Raw genomic sequence first — 22,699 nt, 5'->3', positions numbered from 1 at the left:
CTGACTCTGTGGTCTCTTCCCAAAATCCCCAAAGCCTTAACCAAAGACTATCTAGTATTGACCTCACCCCATTCCTAAGAGGTCTGTAAGGCGTGCATAAGAGCACCAGCGTGCCTACCGTCCCTGTCCTAATGTTCCCTTTAGTTGTATTCCTTTTATGTATTCAATTCATGCTTATATTTATATAATTATTTAATATGTATTTGACAAAATAAAATGAATGAATGAATGAATAGAATAGAATAGAATAGAATTTTTATTGGCTAAGTGTGATTGGACACACAAGGAATGAATGAATGAATGAATGAGTGAGTGAGTTACTTCAACAACATTGTCTCACAGAAATTGACAATACAACTGCAAGCATGAAAATGAGTCCTCCTTTAGCTTCCAAGGGACCAGGGTGCCTCTGAAGGTCAGTGCTCTAAGCACTAAGAACCCAGCACAAATCTAAGCCTGTATGCACACCAATAGTGAAAATACCCTGCACAGTGTCTCTTGGCAGAGAAGGTTAATTTTCATAGACGTTGGGGTGGCTCTTTTTTTTTTGGCAGGGCAATAAGGGTCTCTAATATCATTAAACCCAAGTGTGAGGAAAAAGACAGCAGCTAAAATGTTAAGGCCAGTTGTGTGACCTTCTCCAATACAGTTGGCCTGGCTGTTTGCCAAAACTTAAAACACCCTCCCATCCCCCTCCTGCTAAAGCTTCTTTCTTAAAACAATTGTGGTCTTTGCCTTTCATGTCGCTCAACCTTTCACCTGCCAGGTTCCTAGCCCTTCACCCTTGACCCACTGCTGTGTTTGCTTAGCATTGTGCCAATCGACTTTAGAAGTCTGTGTGTGTGTGTGTGTGTGTGAGAGAGAGAGAGAGAGAGAGAGAGGAGGGAGGAGGGAGTGCAAAGGGGAAGGAGGATTCCCAGCTCTAAACAAAGGAAATCCCGGAATGCCAGCGAAAGGCGGTGCTCGCGTTCCTCCTCCCTTGCTCAAAAGCCCCAATAACCTTCACCAGCAAGGCAGACCCCCACGGGAAGGAAGGGACTAGGGCACAGGCGCGCACACACACGCCCAGCTTCTGAAGCACGGAGGGAGAAGAAAGAATGAAAGAAGGGGAGGAACGGCCCCTCCTTTCTCTCTCTCTCTCCCTTCCCGCGCCGAAGAGAAGGAAGGGGACTAGGGCACACAGGCGCGCACACACACGCCCAGCTTCTGAAGCACGGAGGGAGAAGAAAGAATGAAAGAAGGGGAGGAACGGCCCCTCCTTTCTCTCTCTCTCTCTTCCAGCGCCGCCGAAGAGAAGGAAGGGGACTAGGGCACACAGGCGCGCACACACACGCCCAGCTTCTGAAGCACGGAGGGAGAAGAAAGAATGAAAGAAGGGGAGGAACGGCCCCTCCTTTCTCTCTCTCTCTCTCTTCCAGCGCCGCCGAAGAGAAGGAAGGGAACTAGGGCACACAGGCGCGCACACACACGCCCAGCTTCTGAAGCACGGAGGGAGAAGAAAGAATGAAAGAAGGGGAGGAACGGCCCCTCCTTTCTCTCTCTCTCTCTCTTCCAACGGGAAAACGCTCTTTCGCTTGCGGGGGAGAGGAGGGAGGGAGGGAGGGAGGTTGGCTTATTCAACCCTTCCCGGCTAGCCATCCAGCCCTTCCCAGGAGAAGGCGAGGAGTTTTGGGCGAGCGACCTTTTTGCTAGAAAGCGGCAGCGGCTGCCCCGACACCACCAGTTGGGGCGGGAGCCGGGTGAGCCGCAGTAACTCCCGCCAGGCTATGCATTGGCGCGGGGAAGCCCTGGCGGTGCAGTCCTTCTCGGCTGAGGGAGGTTTCCCGACCCGGCCGCCGCCGCGAGCCACCCAGGCCAGAAGAAAGGTCATTCCATCGAGTAATGGGCGGCTCCTTCCTCAGCCTCCGGGGCTCGCGCTCTAGCAGCCGCCAAGCTCAGGCGGACTCGGCAGCTCCCCATCAGCACGGCGCGATTCGGGCAGGAGGTCGGGCTCGCTCCGTGGCGGTGGCGGCGGCGGAGGCGCCACCACCACAGAGCGAGCCCGACTCCTCCTGCCCGAATCGCGCCCGCGAGTGCTGATGGGAGCTGCCGAGTCCGCCTGAGCTTGGCGGCTGCTAGAGCGCGAGGCCCGGGAGGCTGAGGAAGGAGCGGCGGCGGCGGTGTTGCAGCCCAGCCGGCTCGCACAGCATGGGTAAGGCGGGAGAGGAAGGAGCCTTCGCCCATTACTCCGATGGAATGACCTTTTCTTCTGGCCTTTGGGTGGCTCTCGCGGCGAAGCTCGCGGTCGGGAAACCTCCTCCTCAGCCGAGAAGGCTGGCGGCCCTGCCCAGCCCTCTCACTGCACCACCAGGGCTTCCCCGCGCCAATGCACAGCCCGCCAAGTTTGCGCCGTCCGCCCACCAGACACGGGAATGGGGGCCGGCCTGGGGGCGACAAATCCCGCGAGACCTCGGCGGGCCCGCTCCCCGTCCCTCCCATGGGAGTCCGTTCGGTACCCCCTCCTGTGCGGGGTTCCCGAAGGCGTAGACTCGAGGATAAGCCGAGGGGGCGCTTTTCAGCACAAAAAACGTGCTGAAAAACTCGGCTTATACTCGAGTATATACGGTAGATAGATAGATAGATAGATAGATAGATAGATAGATAGATAGATAGATAGATAGATAGATAGATAGATAGATAGATAGATAGATAGATAGATAGATAGATAGATAGATAGATAGATAGACAGACAGACAGACAGACAGACAGACAGACAGATAACTACAGAAAAAAGAGAAATTTTAAAGACATTAATTTGCAATTCATTAATCAACAAAGAACACTGTTCAGTAAAAAGAACTACATTAGCTGAAGATAACTAATACAGTACTGTAAAGAAAAGACTTTGTATTGTTTGTAGGAAAGATCAGTAGAAAGTGATTGGGCCATCACAGAAAAAGTCCTTGAAATCTCACAAGTGTCACAGAAAGCAGGCACAAAAATCTGCATGGAGGGAAAATTAAGAGTAGTTCCTATTTTCTTGGGTGACTATAATCACTAACATAGATACTAAGCTTTCATTAAGAACACTTCTCTTGCATATACAGCTTGAGATAGGACACACACTATGCATTTATTGTATTAAAAAGTTAACTACTTCCAACATTTTGCTTGTGTGTGTACATTTTGAAAAATGGATACCAGACTCCAAAACTGACTGTAACACTGGTGCAGTTTATTAAGCACTAAATTCCTACAAATTTTTAGTTTCTCTTTGATTTTATTTTTCTTAATGCTGGCTTTAAGCTAAAGCAAAGTGTAATTTGGTGCTTCAGAATTAAATTCAGTACAATTGAATCAGACACAATTATTAGTGGCTTTATAGATAAGTGTCTGGCATCTTCACAAGTGAGAGTAGCTCTTCCTAGGACATTCCACTGATATCCCTCATCCCATCAGCAGCCTTATCCATCTTCACTTGCTAATCATTGCCTCATGGAAAGTCATTTTTACATCATATAGGACCAAAGAAGTTTATTTATGGCTATGAAATCTTAAAATCTTCGCAGGTTCTGAAATACAACTCTCAGTAGACCCTGCCAGCTAAATATGTGGTATGATTAAAGTTGCAATTCAATAGCATCTAAAGTCAGAAAACTAAGATTTCTGCCCTAATATGTTGTAGCAGGAAGACTCCCGTTACAAACATTTCTATATGTATTGTCTGGAAAGCAGTTTCTGCGGGTAGATTGAACACTAATATCAGTAAGCTTATTCCTCGTGTTAATTATCTTCAGGGGAAAAAAGATTAAAACTGATATACAGATTTCTAACGGTTATAATCCAAAGCATTAGTCAGTCACTAGATTGAATATGATAGTCCTCACCAATTGCTGTGTTCAGTGACTGAAATTACAACGGTCCTGGGAAAAAAATAACTTCACGAGTAATGCCTTCATTTACAACCTATGCAGCAACCCTCATTCATGTGACCACCACTGCATTCAATGCTATCCTGTGCCTGACTTGTTTTTTCCTCCTTGCAGAGCAAAGATTGAGAGAATGGGATTACAACAGAGAAGAAGGCATGCATTGAAAGCAGTTTCCTGGCATTGGCAGTTGTGAGCGTGTCACAATTCCCCATAATAGGCCGGCTTATTCTTTTATAATCCCTTACTCCAAGCTCTCTGATCCGCAAGACGGAAAAGGAAAAAACATCAATAGGCAATCTCACCTATTCGTGACCTGTTCCTCTCTTGCAAAGCACAGAGACTGGAGAGTGGGAAATAAACCAGACTTGCATAATATGCTGGCATCAGTGCACTACTTCCAATGTGCATTCCCCATCATGTGCCTCTTTACTCTCTTGTAATGCCTTACCCTCCAATGAAAGTAAATACAAACATTAATTTAATTCTTGCTAATTATCCCATTGCTATGATGAACATTCCAAAACAAACAAAAACTGAAAGTGTGAAACTGATTAATCTGGTCAGTTTTGTGAAAGTTCTCCCAGCACCTCTCGAGTGACCTCCAATTTGGAGGGGGGGGGGAACAGGCAAATGAAAGCACAGTCCAGTCACATGATTTTCCTCCTAGCAACCACTTCATTTAGTGATGGAGTTGTTGGTCGCAATTGTGGTTAGTAAACCACAATTTAACTAGAATTAATGTAATTTTTAGCATTAATATAATCCTAAAGATCTTTTATACTATTAAAAATGTAGATTCAGGCACAAAATGGGCAATTCTGAAAAAAGGTATGCAATCTCAGGACATATTTTCAATCCAGAATTCAAGTAATATGTAAGTATAATGTAACAAATATAAAAACTACCTGATAATAAAATGCATGCAAAATAAATTATTTAGGATCGTTAGATATGTTAAAGCCTCATTAAGAGCATCAATTTTTCCTCCATACCAAGTCATTCCTTACAGAGCCTTGCTTCTTTCCAATAAATTACCAATGTTTCCAATTGGAAGAAAATCATTCTAGAACATTTTTCTGACAATTTTTCTGATAAATTTCAAGACTGTCAATGCTATAATTAAAATGGCAATGCCAGAAGATACTAATACATGACAATAAGTTTTCTGCATTTTGTGCAGTTTATTTTCCTTTTTCCCACTGTTAGGGTTTTTTTCTGTCTTCCACCTCTAATAAAACTTTATTGATTTCTGGCTTATTCTTGTATAAGGATTGAATCAAAAAGTCTTTAGCATTAATGCTTTCAAGATCCCAGCATTTTCTGCCACCCTGAGCAGGCTTTTAAATACAACAGAATGAAATTCTAATCAACAGAATGCACAAATTCAGATACTTAATTTTATTTGCACACAGCTGTGAGTTGCAATCACCCAGCCCCATTCAATTTTTCCCCCCAGTGAAATCATTTTCAGGAATGAATGAAAATAGCCCCATATGCTGGGCAGTTTGATATTGATAGGCATGCTCTTTCAGATAACCTTGTCTTAAACCACTTAAGGTTTTAGAGGCTAAAACTAGCTCCTTAAATTAGAATGAAAACAACCTAACTCCTGTAGAACAGATGTAGCAAATAAGCTTAACATGATCACTTAGCTCCTACAAACATATGCGTTGCATTTTGTGCTTGGGAGTTCTTGATCATATATAAGGGCAGTATTCCATAAAGTGTATAATCAAACCCCAATGATTTAAATTGCAAGCAGGCTATAGAGTGTATAAACTGGACAAGTAGCATTTTTAGGTAAGAAAAGGTAAGAAAAACAAATAGCAGATAAAACTGAATTCCCAGTAGAAGGAAAAAGAAGCCTGAGATAAATCTAGTTCTTGAGTCCAGTAATTTGCTGAAGCTTTCACTGGAAAGCAAAAAGTAGACGTGGTTTGCAGGTCAAAAAACCAATGAACAGTAGCAGCACTTTCTGTCTGCAGGGAAAACTGGAATAATAAGGCCATAGTGTTTTTACTCAAAATTCTATGGCAAATTCCCTCTAACAAAATATTCTATATTACCATAGCTAAGTTATTGCAGCCTACATTTTATCAACGGATATGTACAGAATACAGAGAAAAAGGGGCATGCATAAGTGCACCCGCGTGCCTACCGTTCCTGTTCTAATATTCCCTTTTTTTTTTTACTTTACCCTTTCCATGTATCCAAATTATGTTTATATTTTTGCCTGTTATCATATATATGATTGGCAAATAAAAAAATAGAATCTACTTGAAGAAATGTGGCTTAAAGATGGGAGAATATTAGGATTCAAAACAAAAATCTATTTTTACCAGAAACCTTTCATTCTATTTATTGAGTCATTTATTGTCTATATTACTATTGATGCCCTAGGTATCTATCAATATATTACAGATAGGCTACCACATACATTTTGCAAACAACCATGATGGGGCCCACTGTATCATATTACAGATGACTAAAGAAATAATCAACTTATCATTTATTATAATAATATTTTAGGAGAAAAATCCAGCATATAGCTTAAGGAAAAGAGCTAGATGGCTTTTGTTTTGTTATTTTTAATAGATTCGCAAAACAAAGAATTTTACACTCTGAACACCATGTCATCATAGACCAAGGGAATAAATTAAGACCAAATCAAACTGCATATGGGACACACACAACTGAAAGGTAGTTTATAAGGAATGTGTATTTTTGTTACAGGCTGAAAGGAAGCTCATTTATCAAAAGCTCTTTTCATATTTAAAACTTTTCCTCAAAAATATAAAAGCCATGGAAATCCCATAACCTACTAATTAAAAATGTAAGTTTTACCTATAAAAAGTATGATGCTCCACACAAACCTTCCATAATCGTTTGGCAGCCCTATGATTTGACAGTTTAAAGCCAATAGTACTCTCAAACTGTTCCAGCTGAAAAAAAGTAATACAATCAGATTATTACAATTTTTGAAAACCATTTGCGCTAGCTAACTGTTTAGACCTCATTTTCAATATTATATTTCATATTATGATTCATTTTCATTATTGTCCTGAATTACATATACTAATAAAGTATAATAAAGAACACCCCTCCCCGGTGTTTATAAATAAGTTTTGGATGTCTTTACTGGCTGGTTCCCCGGATTGTACTGACAACTTTTCATACATTGCTTTCCTTCAATAAGCCTTATAAATGTTGTAAAAAAAATTTGTTTATTTTAATTGAGTTTCATATAAAAACTAAATTTTATTTTAAAATAATAAAGATTACAGCTCCAATTGTATGTACTGTATCTATCAGACTAAATCAGTGGGAATTAATTTTTGTTAGCATTTGATTTCATTTACTCTTAAACGTAATGTAATCATTTTCAGTCACTTGGTGCAGTGGTTAAGGTGCTGGCCTAGAAACCAGGAGAGTTCTAGGCCTGGTGACTTTGATGACCAGTCACCCTCTCTTAGTCCAATCCACCTCACAGTTGTTGTTGTGGAGGGAAGAGGCAGGAGTATTGGGTATGTTCATGCCTTGAGTTAAATATAAAAATCATCATCATCATCACCATCATTGTCACCATCATCTCTTAGAATGCAATTTAATTAACAATTCTAAACCAGAGGCTCAAATGCCTCACTCAGAGGCTACAATTCAAACATAATGTAAACAGGTAGTTCTCGGGTTACGAATGTAATGGAGCCTGCCCATTCCATTCGTACCCTGAGGATTCAAGGGAGTGAATTTCATACCTTGAATGAGATCACTCCCTCCTTTCACCCACACATTCACTAATTGAATGTGAGGCTTATTAAAGGCACATGAGGTATTTCAGGGTGGGGAAGGACATGGGGGGCCTACTTATGGAACAGGTCATCTGCCTAAGACCACTCATGGCCTCCCCGACCCACTGAAATACCTCATGCTCACCACAATTGTTTTCCCCCACCCAACCTTCTGTGCGGGTCACTTACCTTATAAAGATCTAGCAAGTAATCTCCTTGTAGATTACAGGCCAAAATGGAGCTTCTGAGGGCCAGATCTGCCCCCTGGAGGGTCCATTTCGGCCTGCAATGGGCCAGGGGAAGCCTGCAGAGGGCTGGATCTGCCCCTCAGAAACTCCATTTCGGCTGGGAACATGAACAAATGTTGCAGCGCCCCTGCAGTTGTCCATAAGGGCAAACAACTGCTGTAGTGCTTCGTAGTTTCAGGCCTTGTTCGCAAATGCTAGGGGGCGCTTATCACATAAGTTCAAAAGTTGCTAAGGGAATGTTCGTAATCGGGGGATTACCTGTACAGGTGACTAACTAAATGCTTTCTTGGAAGTCTTTTTCATAACATTTAAAATACAAAAAAGATATTTCCAAACAAGACAAAATTGCTGCAAAGTAGAAACTGGTCTGACAGAATTAAGAATGAAAATGATAGTGTCTCTATTTCCTATTATAGTTAATGTTCAGGCAAAAACATGCATTCATTTTTGTATAATTAAGCTTTGCACTGATTTAATGAACTGCATACAGTATACATCTGGGTAAGTATCAAAAAACAAGTTACAATTGATTAGATTTCATACTAATTTTTTTGAATCTTTTCTTCAACAGATCTAGTATGATTTTTTTTAAAAAACATTTTACCAGGCAGACACATATCACACTATGAACTACTGAACTACCTGACATGTGTTCATACAATTTCTGACATTTAAATCATGATATCCATGTACTTACTTCAGTTGGTCTGATTTTAATATAGAAATTACTGCGCTTATAAGAAATCTTCAAAATTTTGGGCCATGCAAAACGATTTATTCGAAGTCTGTCTTTGTAAATGAGTAGCCCATTGGCACAAACCCCCAACATGATGTCCACACCTTCAGAATCCTATCAAATTAAGAATGAAAGCAATTTCAACCTGATTACAGTAGGAATACACACAGGCAGGCAGACAATGAAGCAGCAGGAGTAGAGAAGATTATCTTAAAAGACATGGAAATTTAGCTGAGCAACAATACTGAATCTAAGAAAATATTTCGGAAGTGGACAGCTAGGCAGTTGATAATGAAGGACATATTGTAAAATTATAAGTCATTGCCTTGTTATATAAAGTTGGATATACTAACTGAATATCAACAGTACACAGAAGATAGAAATCCCATCATATGAAGGGAAACAAAACACATTTTTAAAAAGCTTTAATGATCAATAATCTGCAATAAATTGTTTAATCTATTCAATTTTGTAGTATGCAACAAAATCGTTGTACTTAATATTTCAAGTCATTAACTATCCAAATATTTGGCTAGTAGTCTTCCTATTAGTAAAACAGGAGACCTATACTGCTTTAAAACAAAAGCATGAGAGAACCCAAGTTTTTCAAAATAAATATTTTACAATAAAGTATTTTATAGATGCAATTTTGAGGGGAAAAGTAAACATATACACACTCTATATGCTAAAAGTTGTGTACAATACTTTCACTGTGGAATTTTCATTCATCCCACCTACTTTTCCAGATCATTTTGGAATGTTCACTACTTCCCCATTTCCTCCATTGTACTAACTGCAGCAATATGCTTATAACAATAAGGAAAAGTTCCTAGTTGTGAAACTGCCAGCATGATAGTCTTTCGTTAATACAGTTAACAATGGTCCTTTAAATGTATTGGGTGAATAGCAACTTGACAGCTTCACAAATATCCCTTTAGGGCAGGTGCTCAGATTTTTTTCTTTTCTTTTTTTCAAATGGCAATGGGATAAAAAAAGTTCTGGATACTTAGACTGGCAATTTGTTTTCTTTGCTGGGTAAGAAGAGGATGAAATAGGCATTTTGCCATTCCAGGATTTTCAATGACTTGCTGGAGAAGGCTCTGATTCAGTAGAATGTTCGCCAGCAAATCAGCTAGAAAAAAAAAACACTGACTAGAATATTGGCGTCCCCTACCTGATCTCAAAATTCCAAAGCCTGTAATAGTAAATGTACTATTTACTATTTACATAGCTGGTTTACAGAATCTGGAACTAGAAATGGTGTTATCTGCAAATAGTATCACTTCTCTCTTCCCTATTACAGAAGCAGCAGCACCGGGGAAAGGTAATAATAAGATCATGGAAGAAACAGCAACTCTGCATTTGCTTGTAAATGTTGGCAGAGAGAATATATAGGGGAGAATGTGGCAAGAGAATGGTGTTCAGAAGATACAGCTCTTGATTAAAACAAGCCTAAACGAGCATGAAAGGACATATATGCAAGAAAAACGTTAAAAATATCTACTATGGATTTCAAATTATTCTCCAAATATCCCTGTCTTTCAAGCAGGAGAAATAGAATATATCAAGACTAACATCTCTGATACAGGATAGATTTAGATTGATTCACACATCTGCCAGGAATTCTACTTCCCGTATTCTAATCACATATCTACTTCCCGTATTCTAATCAAATCTCCCTTCAGACTGATTTGGCGCCAGCAACAACACTCTCTTCCTTTCCTCACAAACAAAAATATCATGCATATTGTACAATAGGTATTTTTAAGTATATGAATCTACTACATTTTCTAAATAAAATTTCACTTTCTATAAAAATGTTGACTAATACCTTAGCATGATGTAAATCCACTCCATACATGGATAGCCGCTTGGCATTTTCTATGAATTGGGAATCTGCCTGTGCTGGAGTCAAACCCCTGCGAATATTTAGAAAATAAATATAAAACATCAATATTATGATGTGTTCTTATTAATATATAAAAACATAGCCCTTGCTACTCAGATATGTTCTAGATATGGCCAGTTTTTGCAAGGGGTAGCACTGCTTTCAATCCCATCCATTTTAAACATCTCAAACATTGTATTATTCATGTTGAAGGAGAGTCTATTTTCAAATATAATCACTTCCAGTCTTTGCATTTATGAAAACTACCAAAACATACTGGAGTAGAAACATACTTGGAATAGGCACGCCAAAAAAAAAAGTGTTACATCAATATCTGATAGTTGGTTACCAACATTTTGATAATTTTAAATGTTCAAACAATAAAGGAAAACGCCCTGGTGTTTTTCGAATATCTACTATTTAAGCAAGAAAAAAAGAACGGAACTTGCTTTTGAGGGATTCAAACTGTATTATTTCTCAAGGTGAAGAATAGTCAGGGCTACCGCTTTTATGGAAATCCTAATGAAGTAATAAAGATGTTTGTCTCAAACAGTACTCCCTGCATTATTGAACATCTTTTTTGTACTGTTGAGCTTCTTTGATATAATCAAGAAAGGGTGGGGAGAGAAATCCCTAGTTTCTAGTCATCTTTGTTTTAAAATTTCCAAATAGTATTCAGAAATAATTTCATGGAATTTATTTAATGGAAGCTGAAAAATATCTTGCATTTTTAAGTTCCTGTGTTCCTATGAATTTTTTTCCATATGTTTTACTGTTATGCTTACTTGTATCCTGCAAATTAAAACTTTGTTACCACTGGTTCTTAACTGCAGATTTGCCCTCTGGGAAATATTATGGGATCTTTCTCCCAAAACGTTATTCTAACGCTCATTTCCTTCTCTCCCCTTGTTCAGCGAATGATTGAAGTTTAGTATTTTCATTATTTTTTTCCTTTCTCTCCTTATTTATTTGTATGCTATTAATAATAATCTCTTGGTTAATTTACCTATTTATGAGGGAGTGGCAGGGTTATATTACATAATGCCTGACTACAGCCTAGGGTTATAGATTTTGTTTTTAATTGCATGAGCATTATCTGCCATAAGCAAACAAAAAAGCATACAAATCAATTACTTGGAACATGACGCACCTGTGTGTCTTGTGTAATTCTACTACTTTATCCTCCAACTCTTTTGTCTGGTTAGGTGCAAACTGGAATTCCTGTATGTAACCACTATCATGCTCCTCAGGATCAAAGTCACCTAGTTCAGCTTGTAAAATATATGAACCAAGCAGAGCATGGGTCACAAAAGAGCATGGTAGACGTCCAGAAGCAACATCCTGACGAAGCTGCAAACAAAGGAAGTACCTAGGAAAAAGAACAATGATAATTGTCTGACAAATTTTATTTATTTGTTTCCTTTTTATCCTATTCCATTTATTACTTTATATGTAATTCAAGTTAGCAAACATTCATAATACTCCTTCTTTTCATTTTCCCCACAAAAAGCTTAATATTTTTCTCTATTTTTAACATTTTAAAAATCGACATCAAAAGCAATCTGCAAACACAGAAATTATTTATTATAAAAAGATTATATTTTAGTAACTGCAAAAAACCCCAAATAAAACCTATTTCTCATATAAAGTTGGAAATTATATATCAGTGAAGTGCAATTATTCTGACTACTAGTTTTTAAGTAGTATACTTTTTAAGACTACACACACACATCTTTAACTATAACCATAGAAATGTCAGGGTTACAATAGGGTTTCCTCCATGATTTGCCCAGGTTATGATCTATATTTTAAATATCTGTCGTGGATTCAATATTGTTGCTTTTCTTTTTTAACTTATTCTTCTTTTTTCAATAAAAGCATTGCCATTAAATGATTAATTTTTCTTAAATGATATTTATCTGCAGTAATTATCTGCAGTAATTTGTATACTAGATTTATGAAAAATACTACAAATCAAACACAAAGATAAACAATAGCAGCTAATAGCTTTTCTGAATTTGGCCATTTCCTTTAGGCTTATGAAATGTAATATTTTACAGATTTTCCAAGAGACCCTAAATAACGTAGGACTTCCATTCAATAATGCTTAATAGCATACCTGGTGATTTCTTCTGTTAATTGTGAAGGGTCAGGTGGGTAAAACTTCACATTAAAGGTGAACTGCCATGGCAAATCTACATTTAACACATTCCCCAGAGAATACATGGGAGAAAAAATGAAAACATTCAAAGTAAACATTATTTTTATCCACAAATAGGAAAAAAATGTAGACACTAAGGATGGGAGAGAAACTCTTTTGTAAGAAACTGTTTTGTTATATTGTAAATTACTAATATGCCAGATTTTAAATTGTTTTGCCCATACCATTTGAGATTAATGCATCTCCCTGTTTCTGAGGTTTGTATAGAGTCCTTGTATTTACTCTCAAATGATTTTGCATGAAACATAAGTATTCTTCCTCCCCATCCCCATGTCTTAAAGCCTGTACTGGAATTACCACTGGAAGGCATTGAAATATCTAAAACATTGAAATATTTTGAAGGTTTTTTTATTAATAGATTTATTGATAATTTTTTTATTAATAGATTTATATCAATAGATAAATAGCTATATAAGTATTAATGATATTAATGTAATTGGAATAATTGCAAGTATGAAAAGTATGGAACCTTTTGAATTTTTGGGAGTATATGAAAAAGCATCAGGTGGTAATTTATGAAAATTAACTTATTGTCCTGGCCCCTCTGCAAATTCCTTTAACTCCTTCTTAGTATAGCTGGCTGAGTAAGAAGTGTTTGAGAGAGTCAAAATCATATAATCTGAAAATAGATTTAAAAGCTATGTCTTACCTCCCATTTTCATCCCACAAATCTGATTACTGGATCTAAATGTTATTGCCAACACTTTTATGGCAATAAACGGGATAAAAAGCAACACTGTTGGTACCTCTTAAATTTGTAATGGGATCTGAATCATAATTATTAAATCTTATCTGAACTTCAGTTTAATAAATAAATATTTAATTAATATTTGTATTAAAATCTGTATTTCCAGAGAATCAAAACTTTTCATATATCTAAATAACAAATAGCTAGGGAAGATTAATTTGACTATATTGCATAATGTTTAATAATTTCTTGATGGGATAGATGTATTTCAACTTGAAATAAAGACAGATTGATCCATAAAAATAATTGTACCTACAATCAGTTGGATAGCTAACAGTTTAGTGTACAGGTTACAGTCCATGTTAAGAAATGAAATGGACTTATATGGTGTCAAATCCTGGAAATCTTTGCCCAACTTAAGGATCAAAATTATATTAGACTGCTTCCAAGACTCTAGTAAAGGATCCCCTTGGTGCAAAGCATTGCCTAAAAATAAAAATTCAGGTATTAAAATTTCTTTAAATTCTTTATAAAATCTCCTGACAATCCATCAGGGCCAAGTGAAATAGAAAAAGGAGATTCCATAAATCAGATGTCTTCTGGAGCCAATTCTGTTAGCCTATTTCAATACTGATTTTTATTGGTAATTGATTATTCGAGGAATTGTTAAAAACAAGTTAAAATTATTCACTTATAACTTTGGTTTTTACCAAGGGCATACAGAAGGACATTGTAGTTGAAGGTCATCTCTAAAACAGAATATGAGTCATTATCAGAGAGGAAAACCATTGCTAATGATTAGAGGAAGCCAATTTTATTCACTTCTCCCTCCATCTCTCCAATTTTTATGCCTATTTTTTATTTTTCTAAATTTTATACGTTTCATTATTTTTCATTAATATTTGTTCTAATAATGCAAATACTTTAAAAATATTTGATCGATCTGTCTAAGGTTACTCTATTGATAATGAACTGTATCAATGCAGAACAATGAATTGTTAAAACTCCTGAGCTGCTGTGCAAGCAAATCATTAAAACAGACTGTACAGGTGGCACCCATTTGCAGCGCTTCTGTTCCAGATGAACAACAGTGGTAATGAGGCTGTGAAACAAGTACTATAAACATGCACAAAAGCCTTTTCATCATTTTCCACATGCATAAATATACAAAAAGGAGGCAAAAAGCATGGACAACAGGCGACACTGTACATATTGTTTATTTGTCTGCATAACACCTTGTGAGCAGCCTCACAACTCTTACAAAATGTTCACAATAAAAAAACAAACCCTAAAATATACCAAAATGAAAGAAATGTATTTAGCTAAAGGTAAGGAAACAGGCAATTTGATCAGTATGTTCCAATCACAAAAGTTACAAAGGAGGACAAAAATTTCTTGCATTCTTTATATGAAAATCAAAATAGGATTAACAGACATTGTACTACTAATACCTGATTAGATTATGCAGTTTTACCAAATGAGCTTTGGAGTATTGTGCCAGACTGATAAAGTATTTGCATTTGTTCCCTTTTCAAAAGCCTGATTTTTCTAGGAATTTTTCTATCAGATGACTTGGAAAGTTCACCAGAACCTAAGACAATATATACTGATAAAGATTTATTCTAACTCTTCTTATTCTATAAAGATCTAGATCATTTAACACTGAGCACACAGAAGATTTCTACGGTAACAATCTTAATCTTAACATACAGTATTATAAATTTCTGAATTTTTTATTATATTAATTTGTAGCTTTATTATAAACATTTTATTTAAAATGTAACATTATATAAGGAGATTTGACAAAATTAAGTGTGCAATCTCAGCCTTAAAGCATAGAAGGGAGTCATCTGTTTTTCGTATTTAGGCAATAAAAACAAACAAAAAGAGAATCTCAGGATTTCAGCCCCATTTTTACACCGCACCAAAGGAGTTAGCTCCCCTCCAGTCATAGAGGGAAGCTGAAATCCCTGGGCAGGCAGCTCTTGCAGCCATGCCCCAGAAACAAGAGGGAGCTGAAATCCAAATCCAGAGCATGGAAGATAACTAGTTCCATTTCTGCACCCTACCGAAAGAATTCAGCTCCCAGCCCCCAGAGATGAAAAGATTTTTTGGGGGAATCTGGCAAGAAAGATTGCAAATGGCGATCACATGATCGTGCAGCACTTAGCAACCAGTTGTGAGAACAGGTTGCCAAGCATCCAGATCACAATCATATGGGGGTTATTGATGCAACATTATGTGACAACCAGAAATACTTTACAGGCTGTAAAGCACCCTTCCTGAGGTCAGTGTAATTCCAGATTATTGTTAAATGAACAGTCATATATCAAGGACTACCTGTAGTGTGACAATAATAGATATGACCGGAGCACTTACTGCGAATTTGCTTCTTGATTTCCTTTGAAGTATCCAGCCAATTCTAAAAAAAGAAATGACATATAATGAGAAATGTAATATTTAATGTATGTTTTATAGTGTAACTATTATTGATTCATTCAAAATCAGTATATAATACTCTGAGAATTTTTCATCTATCAATTTCTAAACTGCCTCAACCACTGAAGAAAGTTTGGGCTTACATGTTAAGATTTAAACAGCTACAGAAGTAATAAAATATAAAAACTGATAGTAATAGATGTCCCCACATCCTGGAAAATTCAGCAACTGAAAACTATCATTAACAATAAAGTGCCAATGAGTAAATCAATTAATCCCTCCTATATCTATTAGAAGAGTCATACTTCCACGGCTTTAAACATCTCAACAGCACTGGGGTCATACAAAGCTCAGGGAAAATGATGTTTCACAAGATAATACAGCTACAGAGAAGGCATGGAATAGCCCCACAGGAAATAAATAAATTTAACAAAATAAATAAATATTGCCTAGGTCTCACAAAATCACAATGCTTTATAATTGGGATGTGAAATGTGCCAACCCTTAAAGATTTTACTGAACAGGAAGAGATGACAAGAGAAAGACTGCCCTGCAGATAACCAAGTCCTAGGCGAATCAGTGCTCAAAAAGAGACAATATGTTGAACTGCACCCAGAAATCAGCTAGTGTCTTCTGTAGCTTGTAGAGTAGAAATGTTACATGGACAAAAAAGGAAAATCCGTAACTACTTGTGTAGCCACATTCCAGTTATGGTATCTGAGTAGTCTCCAGGAGAAGCACCATATAAAACATTTCACAGGATTTGAGGATTAAGGTATGAGTGACTGTGAGAATGGCCTGCCAAGCATACAATTGTCATACAAGGTAAGTTTGTTCAAAGGCTTTCCTAGCCATTACAGTCATTTGCTCTCTGAACTAGGATCTGAGAATCCAGGAGGGCTCCCAAAGAGATCGCAATTTAAATTGAATTACTTTTTTTTTTTAACTTTCCTTTATGTTAATTTCTTCATTCATTAAAAAAAATGTCCAATTTCCATATACTTCAATACTTATCAACGGTAGGCTCTGAGTATTCAAAATAGTTATCTTTTATTCTGCAAAAGTAAAAGATTTCTATACAATTATAAAATGTTCCTGAAACTAATAAGATAATAGTTACACAACTGAGTATATTGTTCAAATTCTCTCACTATAATTTTTGGGAGAGACACAGTTCTTTGAAATAAGTCATAGACCGATGAGGCAATTTTAAACTTATACGCAGGCAGAGGTATCTACAGGATCTAATACTTCCATCATTTTGACTTATTTAAGAGCTTCACGTTATGAAAGCCATGTTGTGCTGATGCTTTTTTATTGTCCCCTCCTTTTCAGTGTGATTTAGATATGAATAAGGAATAATTTTTATCTTGGATAAGTTGCTGAGCAAGAAAGATGACTTTTGCTCTTTCCCTCAGGAAAGGATATGCACATCAAAGATAGAAACGAGGAGATAACTTTACAAACCAGATGGAAAACTCAGAGACTGATGTTCTCTGTGCCTATATTAGCTGACAATGTAAAATTATTATCTATATATACTAGCAAGCTATTTGCTTTTTTATTGAAGACTATAAAATGAAAAAGAGATATGTCTCATATTTTCCTGTTTGTGGCTTTCTCTCTAGCTGAAGATTGCTAGTGAGCTAGATGTTTACGAACTCTTTCTCTTTCATAAATCACTGTCTTTTCATGAGCAAGTGAAAGGGCATAAAATGTTTTTTAAAAAAAGAAACACAAAGATCTCAAGTATCTACAACATTTTTTCAAAGATACTAGATTTTATGGTCATAAAAGATAATTTAATTGCTTCTTCAAATATGCAGATAACGAGAGAATTTCCTTTTAGATTAGATTGCCCTCTACTGTTTTTCTCCTTATAAATTATTTTTCTACAGATACTGTTTTTTCTGTGCTAGTTCATGAAAATAACAGTTTCAGACTTAGTCGTATAAGTATTCTGATGTTCAGTCTCTCTGTAAACATAGAACGGCAATTAAAATTAGAATAAAATATATTTAATCTTTTACAAAGCAGAAAATCTAGCTTTCACAATTAATTTTTTATGTATAAGATACTTTTTTTTCTATGAAAACCTTTGATACATAGGTTTTTCTTGCAAATAAATAAAAAATACCTTTTTATTGCCTTCTGTATACTAGTAAAATGCTCATACCATCCACTTCCTAAGACTGTACAAGCTTAAAGGAATCCAGCCAACATGACAACATGTTATCCCAGGTACTGGGATAGACTCTAGATCAGTGGTTCTCAACCTTTATAGTGCTGCGACCCCTTTAATACAATTCCCCACGATGTGGCGATCCTAACCATAAAATTATTTTTTTTTAGGCAGAGATCTCAACGCGCCTCAGCAGCCGCAGAAGGGGGGAAAAAGCACAAACTGTTTTTTTGAATTTATTGCGCCTGAAGCCGTATTGGCTAGCGATCTGAACTGCTTGCGATTGCCTTGAGGATGGAGGCATTAAAGTGGAGACTCCTCCCCTATTAAGTTTATCGCGTCTGAAGCCAGATTAGGCTAGCGATTGGGAGTGATTGCAGCTGGCTTGAGAGGGAGACATCAGAGCAAAGATTTCTCTCTTTTTTAATTCATCGCATCTGAAGCCGAATTCGCGATTCTTCGATTCGCAAGTATACTTCCCATATTTCTGACGGTCTTAGGCGACCCCTGGCAAATCGTCATTCGACCCCCAACGGAGTCGTGACCCACAGGTTGAGAACCGCTGCTCTAGATAATCGCAGGAAGAGTTCAACCTCTGGCAAATTTGAGCAACTTTGTTGGCAAAGTACTGTGAAAAACTGTCAAAGCTGCCAAGTGGAAGATAACACTCTCTCAAACTGGGAGATGCCACACTAAACAAGCCAATCAGGCAACAGCTCGTCAACAGCTTCTGTTACTATCACAATTTAGGTCTAAATCTAAACTTGTACTCAGTCAGATTTGCTGTCACTTTGACTCTTGGAGCTTCTTAATAAACCAAGGAGACAATCAGAATTAATAAGAAAGAGAGGCTACTTAAAAGCAAACTCATTAAACCTTCCTGTACCTAGTCGTTCATTATAAAAGCAACAGAACTGGCTGCCAAATTGTTGAGATATTCCCTAAGTGTCTTTGGAAATCTCTCTAGATCCACTTGAGATCATTTATTGTATTAGATTTGTTTGCCCATTGGAGGGCATAGTTAACAGTCAATTTTATTTGAACCAGGAAATCACTGACCCCAGCAAAAGGCTCAAGGTAACGAATACCATTTTTATCCAGATTGTTAATTATCTGATCTTAGATGAACACAAGATCTAGAATATGATCATTTACATACATTGGAGTATTGTATTTACATAAGATCTAGTATACAACCATTTATATAATCGGGGTGAAAATTACAAGTGGTCACTATTGCATTTACAAATTCCTGAGCCTTCCTGCAAACCTAGAATGAGGTCCCCCAACAAGTAATAGGAGAGCAATACTGGCCTTAAGACTTGATCTATAAACTCAGCAAGAGATCCTACCAAGCAATCTTTGTCTTCTAAGGAAACAAAGAGATAATAAAGTTCTTCTATCATATCATTTCTGCAGTCAAAAACTGATGAGAAATGGAATCACATCTTTTGATATATATAGCAATGGCAGGGGCAGACTCCTAAACAGAGCATAGTATAAGCATAAGGCTCCTCTGTATGATATAAACTACAGGGCTAGAACTGTACAGATCTGATCCTTGCCTCCTTGTCTATTGTACAAATTACCACTTAACCAAACTGAACTCCAATACTTCAGGAAAACATGAAGGATATTTCTTATGTCTCATCTTCTGTTAAATGAAATTATATATTTCTGCGTAATGAACAACTGGTCCTCTTCTGCAGCCCAAGTTAAAATTTGTTCATCTACCAGACCTTATATGCAAGTACACCCCCATAAGACAAGATTATCAGTGAGTGTTACATTCTAATTAATTGTTCAAACAATGATGATGTTATTTATTGCAAATGTATTTTTAAAAGAAAAGTGAAATTTGAAGTTTTAATGCTTTCAGTCAACATTCTGACACTTGGCCAATAAAAAATTCTATTCTATTCTATTCTATTCTATTCTATTCTATTCTCTCCTTCAGCTGATCCATCCATACCGCATCTAGTCCAGGGGTCCCCACTCTCTGGGCCATGGATCAGTATCGGTCTGTGGCTTGTTAGGAACTGGGCTGCATGGATGGAGGTGAGCGGCAGGCAAGTGAACAAAACTTGATCTGTATTTACAGCCACATTTCCACCTCAGATCATCAGGTATTAGATTCTCACAGAAGCACAAACTCTACTGTAAACTGCACATGCAAGTGTTTTAGGTTGTGTGCTCCTCCTCACCATCCCCAATGGAAAAATTGCTCAGTTCAAAATATGACAGCAACAGATAGCATTATAGTCATCACCTTTTCTGCTCAGAATACTAGGTTCCAGACTATAAAAGACTTAAAGTTCAGTAATAAATTTCTATATATTATGAAAGTTCCGTGTCTCTTAGATGTCATTCTTACACATTTAATACATACCTTCTGATCTGTATGGTCTTGGAATAACAAGCCAAAATAGTCCCTTTCCAGTAGGTTAAGATGCTCACACACTTTGTCAAACAACACCTGCCCTTTTGCTTTTTTCTAGGAAAAAATAGGATAAATCAATGGAGCATTTATATAATACAATGCTAAATATATTTTATTTTAAAACACACCAATACCAAAGAAAACTACTCTGTATTTGTTATCACTGGTTTCAATTTGCTATTTCAGAAAATAAATAAAAAGTGAATAGATGCTTCATGGTCTATACCCAGCACACAGGAAAGCGCTAATTAAAACCAATGGAGGGGAGATATTTATTTGGATAACTGAAATTTAAGTAGGAAAAATGAAAAATCAGCAGTAATTCGTAAAAACTTGAAATACTGGTGTATATTTAGGAATCATCAATGTCTCTTAAAAGTTATATAGAGTTATATAGATATATAGAGTTTGTTATCTGAGGACTTGCTAATTATCAAATACAAATAATCCTCAACTTACGACTATCACTTATTGTTACAACAGGACAACAAAAAGTACTTACAATCCAGATTTCTGAGTACGACACACCTCCATGGTCATGAGACAGCATTTCAAGGACTTTTGCTACATACTCAGCCTTGAATTATCTGATATCTTGGTAAGTAGCACACACCTCATTATTTTTGCTGTTTGCTTTAAATTTTAGACTAATGAAAGTCTAATGATTTTGATTTAAATATTTAAAACAACTGTTAGCAATCAATGTACTACTGTCTAATGTTAGATTTGTAATGAAGAAATATAACACTTAAGTGATTTATAGAATCTTATTTCAGTTCATTAGTTTTCTTTTTCTTTTTGCATTAAATATAACCTTCAGATACACTTACAACCATGACCATATAGCCTCAATAAAACTCAAATCGATTAGAAGATAATAAAAGTTAATAGAATGATTCAGAGTGGCTAAGTGAAACATGTAAGAACCAACATTTTTCAAGTCACTTTAACAAAGATACTCCCCCAAATACCTAAAAATTAAAAGAATAAATAAAATGTTAACATTTTAAAGAATATAGGATATAAGATACTGATAAAAAGAAATTATCAGAAATAACTGCTTTGACTTATATGATTTTTGATATTTCCATATGATACAGAATGTCAGAGAAAACTGTATTACAGTTTTAAATAAATTGGGGCAGCAAAAGTATACAACAAGCAAATAGATAACATGTCAAAAGGTTTGTTCTAAGGTTTGTTCTTTTTTCTGCATCGAATATTGTATAATTAGTACTATTAAATAGTAATCTTTATTAATTATTAATATTAATGAAATGCAGGACGATATATAATAACATCCAAAAGAGAAAATTTGAGGCATTCAAAGTACTGTAGTTTGATTTGCATTAATAAATGAGAACAGACAATTCGCCTTTCTGGCTTTTCAAGATTTGTTGAAACATTGAAATAGTGTCTGATACTGGCAGAATTCAAGAGGTACAGTATGGTGCCTTTCATTTTCAAGCAAGTCCTACATCCCTATTTGGCTATTTATGGCATTTAAAAAGCAACTATAATGTGACATTTCTGAGACCTGGCAACTGAAAGGCATTTTTGCAATTGCTTATCACGCAGATTTTAGTAGACGCCACTGCAATTCCAGAGAAGTCCCTTCGAGTGCCTATGTGTAGGCTCTTGCAACACTAAAGTTATTGTGCCTGACAGTCAGAGACAGAAAGCTCTAAACTGAACGAATTATCTATGCTGTTGAGCTATGTGCTACACAGTAGTTGTGAGAAACACTGTACAAATACAAAGGACAAGGGAGAAAAGGTATGCAATAAAACTACCAAGCTCAATAAAAGCATTGTTTGTTGTCCAAAAGAAATCAAAGCACATTTATACCGAACTGAACTGCTCAATTTATATTCAGCATTTACAATTTTAACTGGATCATTCAGTTTTATATCTCATCAGCTGAAACACAAGGAATAATGCAAATAAACCCGCTGCAATGCAAAATTATTTCTAATAATATACTCAGGTACAATTGGGGGGGATGTAGTTTTTTAACTTGTATTTACGGCTCAAGAGATTTTACCTGTCACCTTAAGCAGGACTTTAAAATGTAATAACAAATAAATTCAAGAAATTAAATAATCTAAATTGGATTAAATATGTAGAAAGTTCCAGTTTAGACTTGTATTGAAAAAAG

At 36.6% G+C, this 22,699-nt stretch overlaps 1 protein-coding gene across 9 annotated transcripts in view; it reads right to left on the bottom strand.

Moving 5' to 3' along the window:
- Nucleotides 1-22,699, bottom strand: part of EPB41L2 (erythrocyte membrane protein band 4.1 like 2) — an 85,576-nt gene that overhangs the window by 27,271 nt on the left and 35,606 nt on the right. For all 9 annotated transcript variants that reach the window (XM_058171864.1, XM_058171857.1, XM_058171871.1 and 6 more), the window contains exons 4-10: nt 20,491-20,595; nt 15,860-15,902; nt 12,691-12,766; nt 11,722-11,940; nt 10,515-10,602; nt 8,645-8,797; nt 6,756-6,853 (exon numbers count right to left, since the gene is read on the bottom strand). In XM_058171864.1, coding sequence (XP_058027847.1) covers nt 6,756-6,853; nt 8,645-8,797; nt 10,515-10,602; nt 11,722-11,940; nt 12,691-12,766; nt 15,860-15,902; nt 20,491-20,595 — 782 coding nt within the window. The remainder of the gene's footprint in view (nt 1-6,755; nt 6,854-8,644; nt 8,798-10,514; nt 10,603-11,721; nt 11,941-12,690; nt 12,767-15,859; nt 15,903-20,490; nt 20,596-22,699) is intronic.

Source organism: Ahaetulla prasina, chromosome 1 (genome assembly GCF_028640845.1).
Source record: "Ahaetulla prasina isolate Xishuangbanna chromosome 1, ASM2864084v1, whole genome shotgun sequence".
In the NCBI taxonomy this organism is placed as follows: Eukaryota; Metazoa; Chordata; class Lepidosauria; order Squamata; family Colubridae; genus Ahaetulla; species Ahaetulla prasina.
The sequence above is the reverse complement of the archived record's forward strand: the minus strand, read 5'-3'. Positions and strand labels throughout refer to the sequence as shown.